At 44.5% G+C, this 17,025-nt stretch overlaps 1 protein-coding gene across 6 annotated transcripts in view; it reads left to right on the top strand.

Moving 5' to 3' along the window:
* Positions 1-17,025, top strand: part of STK32B (serine/threonine kinase 32B) — a 448,182-nt gene that overhangs the window by 76,249 nt on the left and 354,908 nt on the right. For all 6 annotated transcript variants that reach the window (XM_019026105.4, XM_019026104.4, XM_055384435.2 and 3 more), the window contains exon 2: positions 12,526-12,581. In XM_019026105.4, coding sequence (XP_018881650.1) covers positions 12,526-12,581 — 56 coding nt within the window. The remainder of the gene's footprint in view (positions 1-12,525; positions 12,582-17,025) is intronic.

Below are 17,025 nucleotides of genomic sequence, written 5' to 3'. Positions count from 1 at the left end.
TTGATAGTATTAATTGCCCTGATGCTCCATCGGTGGCACAGATGTGGCTCATTCGGTTACATCCAGTCATCATTTATTGAACCTCTTATTCATGTCAGGTGCTGTTTTGGGTGAGCAATTCTCTCAAAATTATGCCCACCCAGAACCTCAGAATGCGACCATATTTGGAAATAGGGTCTTTGTATACGTAAGTAGTTAAGCAACTTGAGATAAAATCCTGGATTTAGAATGGGCCTTATAAGAAGAGAAAACAGAGACAGACACATAAAGGGGAAGGCCATGTGAGGACGGAGGCAGAGGTTGGAGCGATGCAGCCGCAAGCCAGGGAAGGCCAAGGATGGCTGATGATATGGTTTGGCTGTGTTCCCACCCAAATCGCATCTTGAATTATAGCTCCCATAATTCCCATGTGTCGTGGGAGGGACCTCGTGGGAGGTAATTGAATCATGGGGGTGGGTTTTTCCCAGCTGTTCTCGTGATAGTAAATAAGTCTCACAAGATCTGATGGTTGTATAAAGGAGAGTTCCCCTACACAAGCTCTTTTGCCTGTTACCATATAAGATGTGACTTTGCTCCTCATTCACCTTCCACCGTGATTGTGAGGCCTCCCCAGCCATGTGGAACTGTGAGTCAGTTAAACTTCTTTCCTTTATAAATTACCCAGTCTCAGGTATATGTTTATTAGCAGTGTGAAAACAGACTAATACAGCTGGCAACTCCCAGAAGCCAGAAGAGACAAGGACAGATCCTCCCCTAGCACCTTCACAGGGAGCATGGTCCTGAGGACACCTTCCCTTTGGACTTCTGGCCTCCAGAACTGTGAGGCAATGAATTTCTGTTGTTTTAAGCCATGTAATTGGTGGTAACTTGTTACAACTGTCCTAGGAAACGTGTACATTGGGAATGCAGGAAGGAGGTATGCATAAGGCAGTGTTTGCTTTCGAGGAATCGATAGTTTAATTCTTATTGTCTTTCAAACATGTGTTTGATTCTTTTCTTGTCCTGAATTCCACATTTCCACCAGCATCCAAATTATCTTCTGTCCTGAGGTTTCTGCTGTGTAATATTTTCCTGTATGAATTAGGCATGTGATTTCCTGAATGCTTATAGATTCAGTGTTTTTGCTGATAAGAGTGTGGAGCGAGGGGTAAAAACAGGTTTTAAGGCTTTACAAAACACATTAATCAACTAGAAAGCAAAACAATTTTAATGAGGCAACAAGAGGTGGTTGCAGCTCAGCTTAGCAAATACTGGCTGTCTACTTCGTACCAGGCAGTGCCTCAGGCACATGGGGAGTAAACAGGGAGTGGAGGAAAAGTCTCTTCTGAACAACTGATCGGCTACTGGCCCTGGCCAGCCAGAATGGACACTGGCCAGGAGCTGAATCTCTCTCTGGCTGCTATCGGCTCAGGATATGAATGTGAATGAGGTGAGAAAGGGAAGCTGTATGCAGACTGCTCTAATCAGAGCCATGAATGTTAGTATTGACCTGTGAACAGGGTGCAGTTGGAATTTCTGGGGTAAAACGTCACCTTCAGCATTTGAAGCAAAGGACATACATGTAGTTTCTCAGTGTGTATTGCCTGGAAAGCTGTCGATTCCAGCCCTTGTGTGGCCTGTGAGACTGTGGCCTTGAACTAATAGATTATCTGCTGAGAGGCAAAATCACACACCTAAATAGTCGTGTCCATAAGTTATGGGGAAGGCAAGAGACTGATATTTATTGAATGCTTTTCATGTAAGGCAGTGAGCTTTATGGCTTTTATGTTGTTACAAGTAACTCCAATCCACTCAGGAATTTATTTTGGAGTCTAGTGAAAGGAGAGACATTCATTTTATTTTATTTTATTTTTCCCCAGTAGCTAGCCAGTTCTTGCCCTGCTCACTGAATAACTCTTCTCTTCTTTATTGGAGTCCAACCTAGGTCTGTTAACGTCCAAAGCTGTTTTCTTCCCTCCGCCTTCCTCAAGCTCTGGTGGACATTTTTGTGACTAGGTTTCTGGTAGAATACACATCACTAGAGGTTTTGTCTCTTTTGTTCATTGTAGGCGTCTTATCCTGTGCAATGACTATTTGTTGAATGAATAAACTATGTATTCTTACATCTGGTAGGATGAAACTTTTCAAAACTTATTTGGCAGAACATTTGACCTATTCTCACCTATTTATTCTCCTAAGAATAATTTTGTCAATTTTGGGGAACAACCTTGATTATAATTATGTTAAATGTGAACACGAACTTGAGAGGAACTGTGACATATCTCTTCTTGTGTGCCTCAACCTTTAGTACCTTACTGCATTAATCACCTTAACAACCCTAAGAAGTAGGGATCATTGTGCCTATTTTATCAATGACTATGGTGAGATACTTCCTGAAGATATCCTTAACTCCCTAGGCAGAAGTGACCCTCTCATTGCAAATGTGTACAGCCAGCACTCCTTTGGATTTCTCCCATTCAATATTTATTCATTCACTTGTTCTCTCTTTTTTTATTCAATAAATATTTATTGAGTGCCTATTATATGCCAGGCACTGTTCTAGGTGCTTGGGATGCTGAAATGAATGAAACAGGCAAAACTTAGTCCTCAAGGAGTTGACATCCCAAAGGAGAGGTGCAGACAATAAACAAGTCCGTAGGAGGGCAATAAATGTTTCTGATCATGACAATTCCTAAAACAGAAATAAAAAATACAAAAGAAACGGCAGTGAGGTAGGGAGTACCAAGGAAGGTGACCCAAATAGGGTGGTCAGGGAAGACCTGTCACCTTCTCTAGGGGAGGGAGGCCTGGGGGATGGGAAGGAGTCAGCACTGGGGCACCATGACCAGGCGTTCCAGGCAGAGGGACAGCAGGGCAAAGGCTCTATGATAGTAGAGTGCCTGGGCTGTGGGGCACAGCCAGGAGCCATGTGTGGCTGACACACACTGTGGTGAGAGCAAGGAGAGTGACGGTGGGGAGGTTTGGCGGGAGGGGTGACTGGGTTCTTCTAGGCCATGGTGACGAGCATGGATCTTATTTCATGCAAAATGCGATGCTACTGAAGAATCCAATCCGGGCTTGGGCTGTCGGCTTTGAGAAGGTAGGCAAAAGGCAAAGAAAGTAATCTCTTGGCCTTGGACCTGTGAACAAACTCAGCACCCTGGAACCAATAGGTTCACACCAAGAGGACACCTTCCTGAGAACTGCAGTGGTCTAATCTGTTGTCCAAAATAACCCCTTTCCAAAACCTGAAGTCCCTGGGAGGCCAAATCAGGCATTGGAGAGCAACTTGGTAAACAAAGGGAGGTGAGGCCGCTTGAGCAATGGTTTTTTAAGGCGCTGCTGAGGCCTGACCCATTCCTGCCTGAGGAAATGTCTACCAATCCAGTGGGTTAATCCTTCCTCCACCCTGCCCCACTCATCCCTTCCACTCATACTTCTGTCTGGCTGTTCCTGGAACTCATCTTGCTATTTCATGCCACTGCTGAAGATTTTCCTGAAATCCTTTCTTCTTCTCATCCCCTGGGAAATTTTTGTTATTCCTCATGTATATGCTCAGTGTCTTGTGCTTTTCAAAACTTTCCCTGATAGTCCCAAAAGGATGGAGTGGATTCTTCTCCCTGACCTTGTGCCTGACTCTGCCGCTGCACCCATCACCCCCTTTTGATGTCTGCCAGGACCTGGGCATGCCTCTGCTAGGCAGAGGATCCTTGGGAGCAGAGCCATCACATCTGAAGTCCTCTACTCCTATCAGGGAACTCAGAAAATTTGAGGAGAACAGACCTAAATCCAGTAATGAGGATCTCCCTTTCACTGCTTCCCACATGTGCACAGGCTGCACCAGCACTAAGGGCTTGCTCTGCCTCCCCCTTTTCTGGGATGATGTCTGACCACTCACCCCATCTTTTCAATCAGCTTTCGTCAGGCAGGCTGAGATCGCTGTACAATCACTGAGATCCTGCTTCCCTAGTTACTGTCATGTGGCAATTTTATCTCCACCTGATCACGTCTAAGATGTTTTGATTGAAGTTTGAATATTTCCAAACAGCTTAAACAAACATCAACAGACCACATTTTTCGTTCTCCTCCTCAGAACCCTGTAGTACTTTCTCATCATGTTTGAAAAACTTCTCAGAGCCCTTACCCCAGCCTGTGAAGCCCTGCATGGCCAGCTCATGACCTCTCCTCTGACCCTGGCTTTCCCACTTTCTCTCCTTCCTACACAGCAGTCCAGCCATCCTTGCCTGCCTGCTACTCCTGGGGACTGTCATGCATGTTTTTTGCCAAGGGCCTTTGCACATGCTGTTCTCTCTGCCTGAAATAACCATCCTCCTCATATCAGCATGGCATCTTCTGTCACTTTATTTATGGATCTGCTCTATTATCCTCTTTTTAGAAAGGCTTGCCCTGACCACCCTGTCTAAAATTGCAGCTCCTGCCCCCAACACAATCACTATCACCTTACCTGAAGTAGAAGGAAGAATAACTGCTCCTCAAATATAACTATGTCTTAAATGTTGGAATCTGTGTACATTACATGGCAAAAGGGACTTTTTAGATGAGATTAACTGAAGGATTTGAGATGGGGGAGAGCATCCTGGATTATACAGGTAGCCTTTAATGTGATCAGAGTCCTCATAAGAGGGAGGCATTTGGTTTTCTGTTCCTGTGTTAGTTTGCATGGGGTAATGGCCTCCAGCTCCATCCATGTTGCTACAAAGAACATGATCTTCCTCTTTTTATGGCTGTGTAGTATTCCTTGGTGTATATGTACCATATTTTCTTTATCCAGTCTATTGTTGATAGGCATTTAGGTTGGTTCTATGTCTTTGCTATTGTGAATAGTGCTGCAATGGACATTTGTGTGCATATGTCTTTATAGTATGATTTATATTTCTTTGGGTATCACTTATAAGTGGGAGCTGAACAATAAAAACACATGGACACAAAGAGGGGAACAACAAACACTGGGTGGAGGGAGAGGATCAAAAAGCTACCTATTAGGAACTATGCTTACTACCTGGATGATGACATAATCTATACACCAATGCCCTGTGACATGCAGTTTACCTAAGTAACAAACCTGAACTTGCACCCCGGAACCTAAAATAAAAGTTAAATAAATAAAAGGGGATGCATAATGGTGAGAGAAGATGTGACAACCAAAGCAGAAGTCGCAGTAATATGGCATCACAAGCTGAGGAATGTGACACCTCTGGAAGCTGAAAAGACAAGGAGACAGATTTTCCCCAAGATCTTCCAGAAGAAACACAGTCCTGCTGACAGCAGGATTTCAGCCCAGGGAGACTTCCAGGACTGTAAGATAATAAATTGGTATTATTTAACCTACCAAGTATATGGCCATTTGTTATAGCAGCACCTGGAAATTCATACACCTGGATTTACTTTCATTCATAGAATTTACCACTTTTTTTTGGGGGGACAGAGTCTTGCTCTGTTACCCAGGCTGGAGTGGAGTGCAGTGGTGTGATCTTGGCTCACTGCAACCTCTGCCTTCTGGGTTCAAGTGATTCTTCTGCCTCAGCCTCCCAAGTAGCTGGGATTACAGGCATGCACCACCACTCCTGGCTAATTTTTGTATTTTTAGTAGAGATGGGGTTTTGCCATGTTGGCCAGGCTGGCTGGAACCCCTGACCTCAAGTGACCCACCTCCCTCAGCCTCCCAGAGTGCTGGGATTACAGGCATGAGCCACTGTACCTGGCCAGAATTTACCACTTTCTACCATTGAATTGCAGATTTGTCTCCTTGCACCAGAAGGTCAGCTCCCCTGTTGTAGGTTCATTGTGTGTTTTGTTCACTGTTGGTTCCCAGTACGTAGTACAGGGCCTGGAAGACAACATATACTCAGTCATCATTTCAACAAGTGTATACCCACTCAGTAAAAATGTATTTATTCTCCCCAAAATATTTTTTGAATGAGTGACTAATGGAAGCTTTTCATGATAGATGCCTGCCACAGCTTGGTCAGCCCCCTTTCTGTGTAAACATCAACAATTTCCTGTAGAGAGGGTGATCTCATTTCCCACTCCCTCGGAGAGCTCCCTACCCATTCTCCCACTACTCAATGTAGGTCATTCATTCGTGCATATATGTCATTATCTTGACTGAGTACTTAACACAGCACTACCTGCCTGGCACCTGGATTCAGCAATGAACAGGACTGTGGCTCTTTCTTAAGGGGTGATCTGGTTACCTGGATTATTTCTGTACTAAGGAGAGACAAACTCAAAAATAATCGCCATCATTATATGCTGATTATATAATAGTCTTATTCCAAGAAAAATCTTAGCAGAGAGATGTTACCTCATTGTACAGATGAAGAAACTGAGATTCTGAGATGTTAGGTGACTAGGTTGAAGGCCCATGGCTGGACCAGGGGATTGGGTGGCCACTCTTCAGTGGCTTCTGTTTACTGAGTTGACCTTTTGCTACGTCACTGTCTGTGGCCCTCACCCTGACTTGGGGATGCAGGCATCACTACCTCCATTTTATTAAATGGAAAATCAAGGCTTGGAAGTTAACTTATGTCCTCAGGTTCACACTGACTCAAATAGTGGGGCTGGGTTTAAACCTTTGTTTAAACCTTTGTCCAGGGAACACCAAACCCTCCTTTTCATCCATGGCCCGACTCTCTCCCCATCAACAGATAGGACCTCTCTCTGCTGCAGCCCAATGACCCATACCTCAGATGCTTACAGAATCAGGCAGGAAACAGAGATGCATAAACTGGGCCAGGTGTGACAGTGGTGAATCAGAGAGAATATTGTGGAAGGGCATCGCAGGCCCAGATTTTTTTGGCAAATCTTCCAATTTCTTGCGGTTTTAACGTGTTCCCCAAAGTTTATGTGTTGGAAACTAAATTTCTAATGAAACAGTGTTGAGAGGAGAGGCCTAATAAAAGGTAATTAGGCCATGAAATCTCTGCACTTATGAAGGGACTGCTGTCATTATCATGGGAGTAGATTAGTTATCACAAGAGTGAATTACAAAAGCAAGCTTAGCCCCCTCTTGCTTCTTTGTTATCTTGCACTCTCCTGCCCTTCTTCTGTGGGATGATGCAGAAAGAAGGCCCTCATCAGATGCCAGCACCTTAATTTTGGACTTCTTAGCCTCCAGAACTGTGAAAAAATAATTAAAAATAAATAAATTACCCAGTCTGTGGCATTCTGTGATAGCAACACAAAACAGACTAAGGCATGTCAGAAACCAGGATTTGGGGGTGACATTGTCTAATTTTTAAATACTGTAACTTATTCAAAACAATTTTAATCATTGGACTAGCCAGACTAAACACATGCATGACCCACCCATGTGCAAACTTGTGCCCAGCACCAACTCTTCAAGGAATGAGCCGCAGGTTTCAGGTTTTTAGGAGGGCAGGAACGGGATGTTTGCTTACTTTTCTTGCTCGATGCCCACAGTGCTTAAATGCATGTGTTTGTACAGGATGTGGACTGTGGTTTACTTTACATTAGAGATTGTTTGAAAGAGTTACTAGCCATCTTGAAAGTTCACTCTTGGCTGTTTGAATAAACAGCTTCATGAATATTGCAGTGTTGAAAGCGTGCTATGAAATTCATTAGAAATAACTGGTCTAGTGGAAATGAGAAAAGAGCCCACTGGCATGTAAAGTAGGACAACCAGATTTACCCAGTGTGATCAATCACCATCAATAACTAATTAGCACTAATACACTTCCAGATTTATCAGTCGTGGAATATTTTGTCATGATTTAATCAGACCAGTGTTGTATCACAAGGGTGAAATATGAGGAAAAGCCACTAACATAGAATCATATTCATAGCAATACCTAAATGCTTAACCTTTATTAATTAAGATACCATGTACAACACTACGAGGTAGGTGTTGTATTTTACCCATTATATAGGTGTGGAGGCTGATGCACAGAGAGTCTGAGTGACTTCCCCAACATCACCCAGCCACAGCCACTGAGTGTTGGAGTGAGAATCCAAATCCAGGCAGCCTGGCTCCTATGTTGTTGTCCCAAATAACTCTTGTTCTTTGGCCTCTTAGTAAAATCACAGTGGGGCTGGAAATTTAACAATAAAATAGTTAGCATTTACTAAGCCGCTGCTATGTGCCTGGCTTTGAGTATCAGAAAAGAATGTTTCTGGCTTCTAGTAATAGCCAACCTGACCCACTGAACAAATAAAATTGTTTTGTTATTTTTCCTAATATATTAAGTCCCAAGGTAAGTGGTTGCTGGCCTGTGTTCAGAGGCTCACAAGAAGGGGTGGCTTGCCTGCATCTGTCTTGATCCTTTGCTCATGTTTTTGGCTTTATAGTCACAAGATGGTTGTTGCAGCTCCAGATATCACGTCCACATTGAAGGCAGGAAGAAGTGGGAGAGTGGAAGGGCTACTCCAGCTCAGTGTGCCCCTTTCGTCACATACACAAAAAATGCTTTCCCAAAAATGTCTCCATCTCATTGATTAGATCTCATTGATTAGATCTGGATCACAAGGTCACTGCTGGCTGCACAGTGGCTGGAAAAGTGGGGAACACAATTGTCCGGATTAATTAGATCGGTAGTTCCCAAAGTGCAGTCCCAGAACCATCAGGACCACCTATAAACTTCTTAGAAATGCAAATTCTCTAATGCCTCCTTAGAAATTCAGGAGGTGAATTCAGGAGGTGGTACACACTGATCTCTTAACAAGATTCCAGGTGATTCTGAAAACGCCACTGGATTTGATCAATTATGACTTTGTTGGGGATGGGCAACTTATCATTCATTGCCTGGGGCTGGCCACAGTGATCCCTAAGGAGAGCTGGGTTTTTGTTATCAAGAAAGAAGGGAGAATTGAGCCTGGCTGAGCAAATAATGCCGCCAATGTGTTGTTCCATTGTCTTCATGATGCCTGGCAAGGCAGGTGCCACTGTCCTTGTGTTTTTGGCAAGGCCACTGACACTCCTTTGCCTTTGCAGCAGTGCGTTTCCCATTTCTACCCTAGTGGTACACTTTTAGCGGTGTAACCCTTTGCAACTCTAAGAGTCTGGTGGTGAGATACCACTTTTCAAGAATGTACTTCACCTCCAATCCAATCACTTTGCTAGCCCAAGCAGTGCTTGTGGCTTCCTCAGATGGAATGGGTTCCTGATCAGAAACCAGGGGTGCCAAACTGGTTTTCCCCAGACTGGGTAGTTTTCAAGGATGCAGAACTTCCCATACTAAAACCAGGAAGATTCCAAGGAAACCAGGACAAGATGGTCACCCAAAGAAACCACTCTTCAACCCTCTCACACCCCCCAGCCAATTCTTCCTACTCTGAGCAAACAACCTCACGTAACAGTACGATTCTAGGACCCATTATTGGCTTGGCATTTTCATTGACTGAAGCCATTTTAATCTGTTCATCAACCAAGTGTTAACTTTTCACTTATTCAAAGTGTCTTCTTTTAGGTGCTATTATGTCAGTATCAGTGTAGTACACCCCAGGGAGATGCCAAATAAATAGGAACCACAGGCCATGTGCTCGAAGTCATCTAGATCCAATCTAGTCCAGTAAGCAGACAAGCATTCATTAAGTGCCTTTTTGCCCCATACATTGTTAGTTTCCCCAAAGGAGCCCACAATTTTGTAGGGGATATGGATGACATGGGTGAGTGGGAATATTTACAGTGTTATAATACTAATTATTAAAGTAATAATGGCTTTTGGCATTTGACCATTTGTTCAGTAATTAACACCTCCCTCCAGTTAGGAGACATGACAGAGGAGGAGGTTGATAGAGAACCAAGTCTCACCTCTACAGCGATAAAGCTGCGGCCAAGGAATGTAACTCGGGAAGGCAGTAATCATGCGCTCCCTAATGCCGAAGCCCAGAATTAGCTGGACTTTCCCACCTGGCCAATGCTAAATCTGGACCCCACAGACCTCTCCTCATGGCAGCTGGTCCTGAAAAGCTTCTGGCAAGAAGGAGCAGAAGAGAGGCCACTCCCTAAAGTCAGACTCCACAGAGAGGGCACAGTGAGCATCAGTATGCTGGTGCCATTCCTTTTCCAGTTCACCACTCGGATAACTTGCACCACCTTGGATAGGGCAGGAGGCCACGGATGTGTAAGGTATCCCAACTGGAAGAAACCAGAAAAGAGGGAGGGGAATTGCTCCTCACCCCCAACACAGAGCTAGCACTTTTTGAAAGGTTGTAGTGTGCCAGGCATGATTCTGAGCTCTTTATGGAAGGTAGGCCCCATTTTCCCTATTTTACAAATGAGATAACTGAGGCACACAGAGGCTAAATGATGCCACTAATGACACACTGACTGAGTAGAGCTGTATTGTGGACCTGAGCAGACTGGCTCCAGGAAATGTTCTCCCAAACTGTTAGATGTCTACAGAAGGTTCAAAGTTAACTCTAAGGAAAAAAATGGTTATTTGGGGGTTGGGGAAAAGCTTCCCAGGAGAGCAAGTGCATGAGCTGCGTGTCAAAGGCCAATGAAAAGTTTTTCCCAAAATAAGGGGTGTTGGAGAAATGGTCTTGCAGGCAAGGGAAACAGCAGCATGAAGCTGTGGTGCTGTTCAGGGAACCCATGGTGTTCATTGCTGATTTGAGGACCTGACAGTGGTACCTGCCCCGTGGGGACCTGGGGAGTTTCTCGATAGGACATGTGCATTTCCTAGCATGCTGCTGGTTACATAACAAGCTGCAGTCCAAGCTCATTGCTTTTTTTCCCTCTTCTCTGACCTTTGGTGAATGAGTAAGAAGTGAAAATATGAAATCTCTTTCTTGGCAAGTTATCCTGAAAGGAAATAAATCTAAATCAAAGAACCAAGGTTTTAGTAAGTTAACCATTAACTCCGTCTCTCTATTCTAAGCACGTTAGGCATTCGACCGCACGCTGGATTCTGACTTTGGCTTGGCAGGGACACAACTCACCATAATTATCCTCCATTGCATAAGTTTAATATACAAGGAACTAATTGTATTCATTTACTTCCTCACATCCTTGCTTCCATTATGTGGTGAACTAATCAATTCACTTCATTTTTTTTTTGTAAATAACATGTCTTTTCTAGTTATTGGAAACTGGCTGTAATTCAATCTAATTCAAAAATATTTACCAAACACTTATTATGTACCAGGAGTTGTGTTTGGCACTGTGAATATGGAGATTAGTTCATTCAATCATTCCTCCTGTTAATGAATATTTATTGAACACTAACTGTGTACTAAACACTGTGCTGAGTGCTAAGGCTACAACAGAAAAAAATAAACATGGCCCTTGAACTCAGGGAGCTTAGAGTCTAGTAGGCAAAAGTGAACTTAATGAAATATACAAAGGTAAAATTACACAAAGCGATGTATTTTGGGGAAAGTTCCACAGTGCCATGAGAATGTATCGTAGGGAGCCAGACGTAGTCTGGAGGGTGAGGGCAGCCTTCTGAGGATGTAGAGAGAACAAGGGTAGGGCAAGGAGGAGAGCACTCAAGGCCTGGGAGTAGCTGCTCTCACGTGTCTGGCATTCAGTAGGTGATGGGAGTGAGCAGGGAAGGGAGGCAGGAGAAGCAGCTGGAGCCCTGCAGCCCTGGGGAAGGATTTCCTTTTTCCACTGAGAGCAATGGAGGGGACATTGGAGGGGAGGAAGCAGAGGACAAGCAAGATCACTCGGCTCCTCACACATTTTCCTGAGTGGAAGAGTCAGGTGAGGATGTTGGGAGGCCACCATAGTGGTCCAGGAGACAGAAGATGGTGGATTAGACCAGAGCAGTGGCCATAGGGGTGGACAGGTGTGAGACACTGTGCAGAATCAACATGGAGCTACCTGATGAAAGATCGGATATGGGGTAAGGGGAGAAAGGAGTCAAGGATGAGTCCCAGGTTTTGCACATATAGGACCAGTGAACGTTGAGACCACTCATCCTGCATTCTGCTTTGGATCTGTTGAGTTCGTGGTGGCTTTGGAACCTCCATGAGGACCTGAGGGCAGGCATTGACACATACAGCCAAGGCTAGAGACACCTTGGAGAGCCACTGCCAATTAGGTGGTCATTGCAGCCTTTGGAGCCCATGACAAGAGAACGGTTGTAGGACAAAAGGCTTGACAGACTCTAGTGTTTAATGCCTGGGAGTACAAGGCTGAGTGTGCAGAAGGAAGTGAAGCAAGAAGGGGAGAACTGAGAGAGTGAACAAGTCAAAGGAGGGGAGGATGTCCATGGGATTTACTGGCAAGGCCGTACATTGTTGACCTGTCTTGGTGTAGGGAAGCATGTAGAAGCCAGGCAGAAGTGGGGTAGAGAGTGAAGCAGCAAGACTGCAGAGCCTCATCAAGAAGTGTGGTGTGAAGGGAAGGCTTCAGATGGACAATTTGTGTGCTGGGGAAAAAATAGAATGTGCTGCAAATTCCCCTGTGGATAAGGGTGGACGGCTGCTCTGGCAAGTATAGTGCACCTGACCCAAGAGCCTTTGGAATAGGTGGGTAGGTACATAGGTAAGGATATTCAAGGAGCAATACCAGGTTTAGCAAATCTGACTTGTTTCCTTTTTTGTTTTCTTTTGCAGTCAACTTTGACCATTTTCAGATTCTGCGGGCCATTGGTAAAGGGAGTTTTGGAAAGGTAAGAATATAAATGTCTGGACCACTGGGCTTAAGTATGTGTGTATATTTGTGTGTCTGTGTGTTGGTTGCTGGGCACTGGGAATGTTCTGTTTGACAGTAAGATTTCGACTTGACAAACTTGAAATGTGAAAGGAAGTCTGAATAGTTTCCTTTCGATCTGGTGTAATTTTCTTCTGAAAATTAAATTACCACAACAGCCCTGGTTTAGGTGAATTACAATGGTAATTATTTCAGGATTGCCAATGCCATTTGTTCCTTGGGAATGTAAGTGAGGAAAGTTGAAAAAAACCCATAAACATCACAAAGGAAGCTCTTTCCAGCAACATAGACGTTTGTTGTTTTGGAAAGTTCATATTTGTGATCTTTGACTTTTTTTTGAAAGGGTATAGAAGGCTAGGAGAAGATGGCAGGAGTTTTTAGAAAACAAAAATACTCCCCCAGTGAAGTTCCAGTCTGTTCCCACATACTCAGAAATTTTTTTTTGGCAATAATTGCTTTGAGTACCTATTGAATGCCAGATATTCTATTATGTTTTTTTCATAGCTATTGTTATTTCCATTTTACAGATGGAAAAGCCTAGATGTGAAACATAGTCTCTGTAACTCAGAAAGATGGAGCAGGTTACCCTTGGCCACATAGGCAGGAAGTGTCAAAACTGGGATTTGAGCTGAAGGCTGACCAGGGACCTGCTGTTTCGGCAACCCATACTGTTGATTAGACGATTTAAAACTCATAGAGCTGAACTGAGGCGTGTGACTTAAGAAGTTGGATAGACCCAGACAACCTCCCTGCCTCCCTCCCTCCCTAGTTTTATTAATCCAATCCATGCATACTAATTGAATGCAAACTCTGTACCAGGCACTATTTTAGACTCTGTTGATCAGTAGTAACCAACACAGACCCAAGTGTCTTTTCTCATAGTGCTTATATTTAAAAAATGAGAGAGATGAGAAACAGATAATTGTATACCTTTATGGTACGTTAGATAATGATAAGTACATTAAAATACAGTAAGGTAAGGGGAATATGGAGTTATGGGAGAGTAGCAGGGAGAAGTTGCTGTTTTGTAGAGCTGAGCTATCAGTAGGGTAGCCACTAACCACATGTGGATATTTAAATTTGAATTAATTAACATTAAGTAAAATGGTAACAATTCAGTTCCACAGCACGCTAGCTGCATTTTAAGTGCTCAGTAGCCACGTATAGCCAGTGGCTACTGTATTGGAAGCTCAGGTTATAACGCATTTCCATATCATAGATGGTTCTGCAGGACAGTGCTCCCATACAGGGTGTCAGGGACATCCTTGATAATAAGATGACATGTGAGCAGAGACCTGAAGGAAGCAAAGGAGGAAGACAGGCAAGTTCCAGGCAGAGGGAACTTCAAGTGCAAATCCCGTGGAAGGGAGTGTGCTCTGTGTCTTTGAGGGGCTTCCAGGCAATGGGAGTGGTGCAAGGTGAGGTCAGTGAAGTCGGCGAGGCCCAGGTCTTAGAGGACTTCATCCATGTGGTAAAGGCTTTGGCCATTTCACAGAGTGGGAAGAGAAGGCTTGGGGGTTTCTGGGGGAGGAGTTGCATGATCTGTTTGTAGAAGTTCATAGAAATTCACTTTGGCTACCATGTGGAGAATAGCCTGGGAGGGGCCACAGCAGCAGCAGGGAGCCCTGTGGGGAGAGGAGGTGGTGGCCTGGGGCACATGGCAGTGCTGGGGGTGGTGAGAAATAGTCAGATTTTGGATATATTTTGAAAATGTCACCAAATCAAGTGGTCCATAGGTATAGGGGGTCTCTGCAGTAGCTCAGAGACTGTCTGATGTCATCACAGGTCTGGACACTTTTCATCCACCCCCTCCACCTTCCTCAGTGGGATGAGATTTTCTCCTCAGGTTTCCTATCTAATGGTTTAGAGGTTGCCGAGTTCTGTGTATCACATCTTCACACAACTGCTCCTCACTTCTGTGACTTTGTTAGAGAAGTACTTCCCCCCTGGAACCTCCCCAACCAACCCCTGTTTTATTGGCTATAATTGGTCACATGACCACTGCTTGCTACTGAGGGAAGCATCTTCTGTCTTCAGCCTGTAGCTGGGAGACGAGCTCTTCCGGTAGAGAAGGGCAGGAGGATAGTTTGGATGGGCACAGAAAAGTGCCCTTGGGAATGTCCAATATACTAACTATCCTTGTGCTTGCTGCTTGGGGAGCAAAGTTGAGTAAGAAGTGGTCCCTACTGACCAGAAACTCATCCTCTTATGGGGTGGACGGTTGTATGGACCAATATATTCAATGGTCAACTCTATTCCTGGGAAAAATCTCTTCTTCCCTGGGGAGTATTTTCTGATGATTTCTGCTTCTCTTTTGCTTATGTGGACCTTCTTACAGAAACCTTTCTAAACATGACACATTTGGGATTAATTCACTAACCAGAATGATATTGAGTAGTGCCAAGTTCTGCAACTTTAATTTGTCTTTTCTACACAATCCAGACTTCACTGTAGGCACATGGAGGCACCACAGAGCTTCTTGCCTTTTCAGAATCTCATTCCTGAGTTCTGCTACGTGCACATTTAACAGTGTTGGGCATTTATGTTGTCAAGTGAATTGGGTAACTGGATAATTTAACAGACGTTCACTGGGCCACTGAAGGGGCCATGTGCTGCATTAGACACTGTTTTCCTGACATGACTTGGAACTTGCTGAGGGCAGAAATCTTGTTTAAAAATCAGACATAAAAAACAGTAAATTATGACACAGTATGTGATGGTTAATTTTATGTATCAACTGGGCTAGGCCGTGGTGCCCAGATGTTTGGTCAAACCTCGATCTAGATGTCACTGCGAAGGTATTTTTTTGGATGAGATTAATGTTTAAATCAGTAGACTTTGAGTTAAGAAGTTGATTCTCCACAATATGGATGGGCCTCATCCAACCATTTGAAGACTTTAGGAGAAAAAGGCTGACTTCCCTGATGAAGGAGGAATTCTGCCTCCTGGTGGCCTTTGGACTGGAGTTGCAGTATCAACTCTTTTCTGGATTTCCAGCCTGCCAGCATGCCCTGTAAAAGTCAGAAGTCAGATTTGTAAGCCCCTACAGTTGTGTGAACCAGTTCCTTAAAATAAATCTGTCTCTGTCTCTGTCTGTCTCTGTCTGTCTGTCTGTCTGTCTATCTATCTATCTATCTATTTATCTATCTATCTGTCTATCTGTCCATATTCTGTTGGTTCTGTATTCTGGAAAACCCTGAATGTTACATGGCACAATAGTGGGACAACAAGAGCATATGCAGGCTCCAGCCCAGGTAGGGAGAAGGAGGGTTCTAGAAAGAGCCAAAGAGAAAAGAGTTCACATGTACAGCAAACTGTTTCACATGAGTTTACTCTTGTCTCCTTGGTGCTTTTGACTCTCTGCAAATGATTATTCAGAAATCATGTTGTATATCTGACAGGTGCCACTTTGGATCCTGGTGAGCCTCCCATGCCTGCTTTTATTCTGGAGCCCACGCATCACACCAGCCCCTCACTTCCTCCTTCTCACACTTCCTTGTGGGTCAGGAAGCGAGGATGTTCAGTTCTCAAGGCTTGGATTGTACGGGTGAAGAGTTGAAGTTTCCCTTGTATAGTGAGAGGAGCCACATGGTCCTGCAGACTGATAAACAGATCTCAGGACCAGTTCACAGACACACCTCTCAGCCCTTCCTCTCGCCTCCACTGTCTTTCCACAGGCCCTTGCTCCTAGCCTGTTGTCCTCTCTGCCTGGCACTCACACTATCCCTTAGAATTCCCTGCCTCCAAACTGGCCAGCGTGAGGACCCGGACTCTAGGTCTCCTATTTCCTTTCTTACCTGTACTTCCTAAGTGGAAGGAAGTGCCAGGCAAAGTCAGGGCCAAGCTCCCAGAATCCCCAGAGCTCTAGGGGCCTGAGGCTGCCCAGTGGTCCCTGCTGCCCTGCCGAAGGTGGACCAGGTGCTCCCACTGCCTTCTGGAAATGTCTTTTTCTCCAGAAGGTGGATCTTAGCAAAGCTTCCCCTTACTTCTGTCCCTGACCTTCCATCATTCATGCTGGCTTCTTCTTCCATTAGCATCCTTCTAAAAAAGTGTCTCCAATCAATAACTTGTATTTTGAATGCCCACTCCAGCCTCCACCAGCCAGGATGTTGTGATGTCAATGACATTTTCCCCCTTGAAGCAAGTTCACCATCTGTACCTCCACCTACTCTCCTGACCCGGCTGGAATTGGGCCTCTACTTTAGAGTGGTTTCCAGAGGAGTGATCGGCTAGTCAGTGTTTATAAGGAGTAGCTCATTCTTACATAATACATTGGGCGCACACAAATTTCCCTTGGGATAGTTACCACCACTGGGAATTCAGCTCAGCAAGTGTTTGTGAGAGTGCAAGGCAGTGTGGCGCAACACAGAGAGCAAGCAGCTTGAAAACTGGACAAACAAGGA

This window comes from Gorilla gorilla, chromosome 3 (genome assembly GCF_029281585.2).
Source record: "Gorilla gorilla gorilla isolate KB3781 chromosome 3, NHGRI_mGorGor1-v2.1_pri, whole genome shotgun sequence".
NCBI classification, from domain to species: Eukaryota; Metazoa; Chordata; class Mammalia; order Primates; family Hominidae; genus Gorilla; species Gorilla gorilla.
This window is presented reverse-complemented; position numbering and strand designations above follow the sequence as displayed.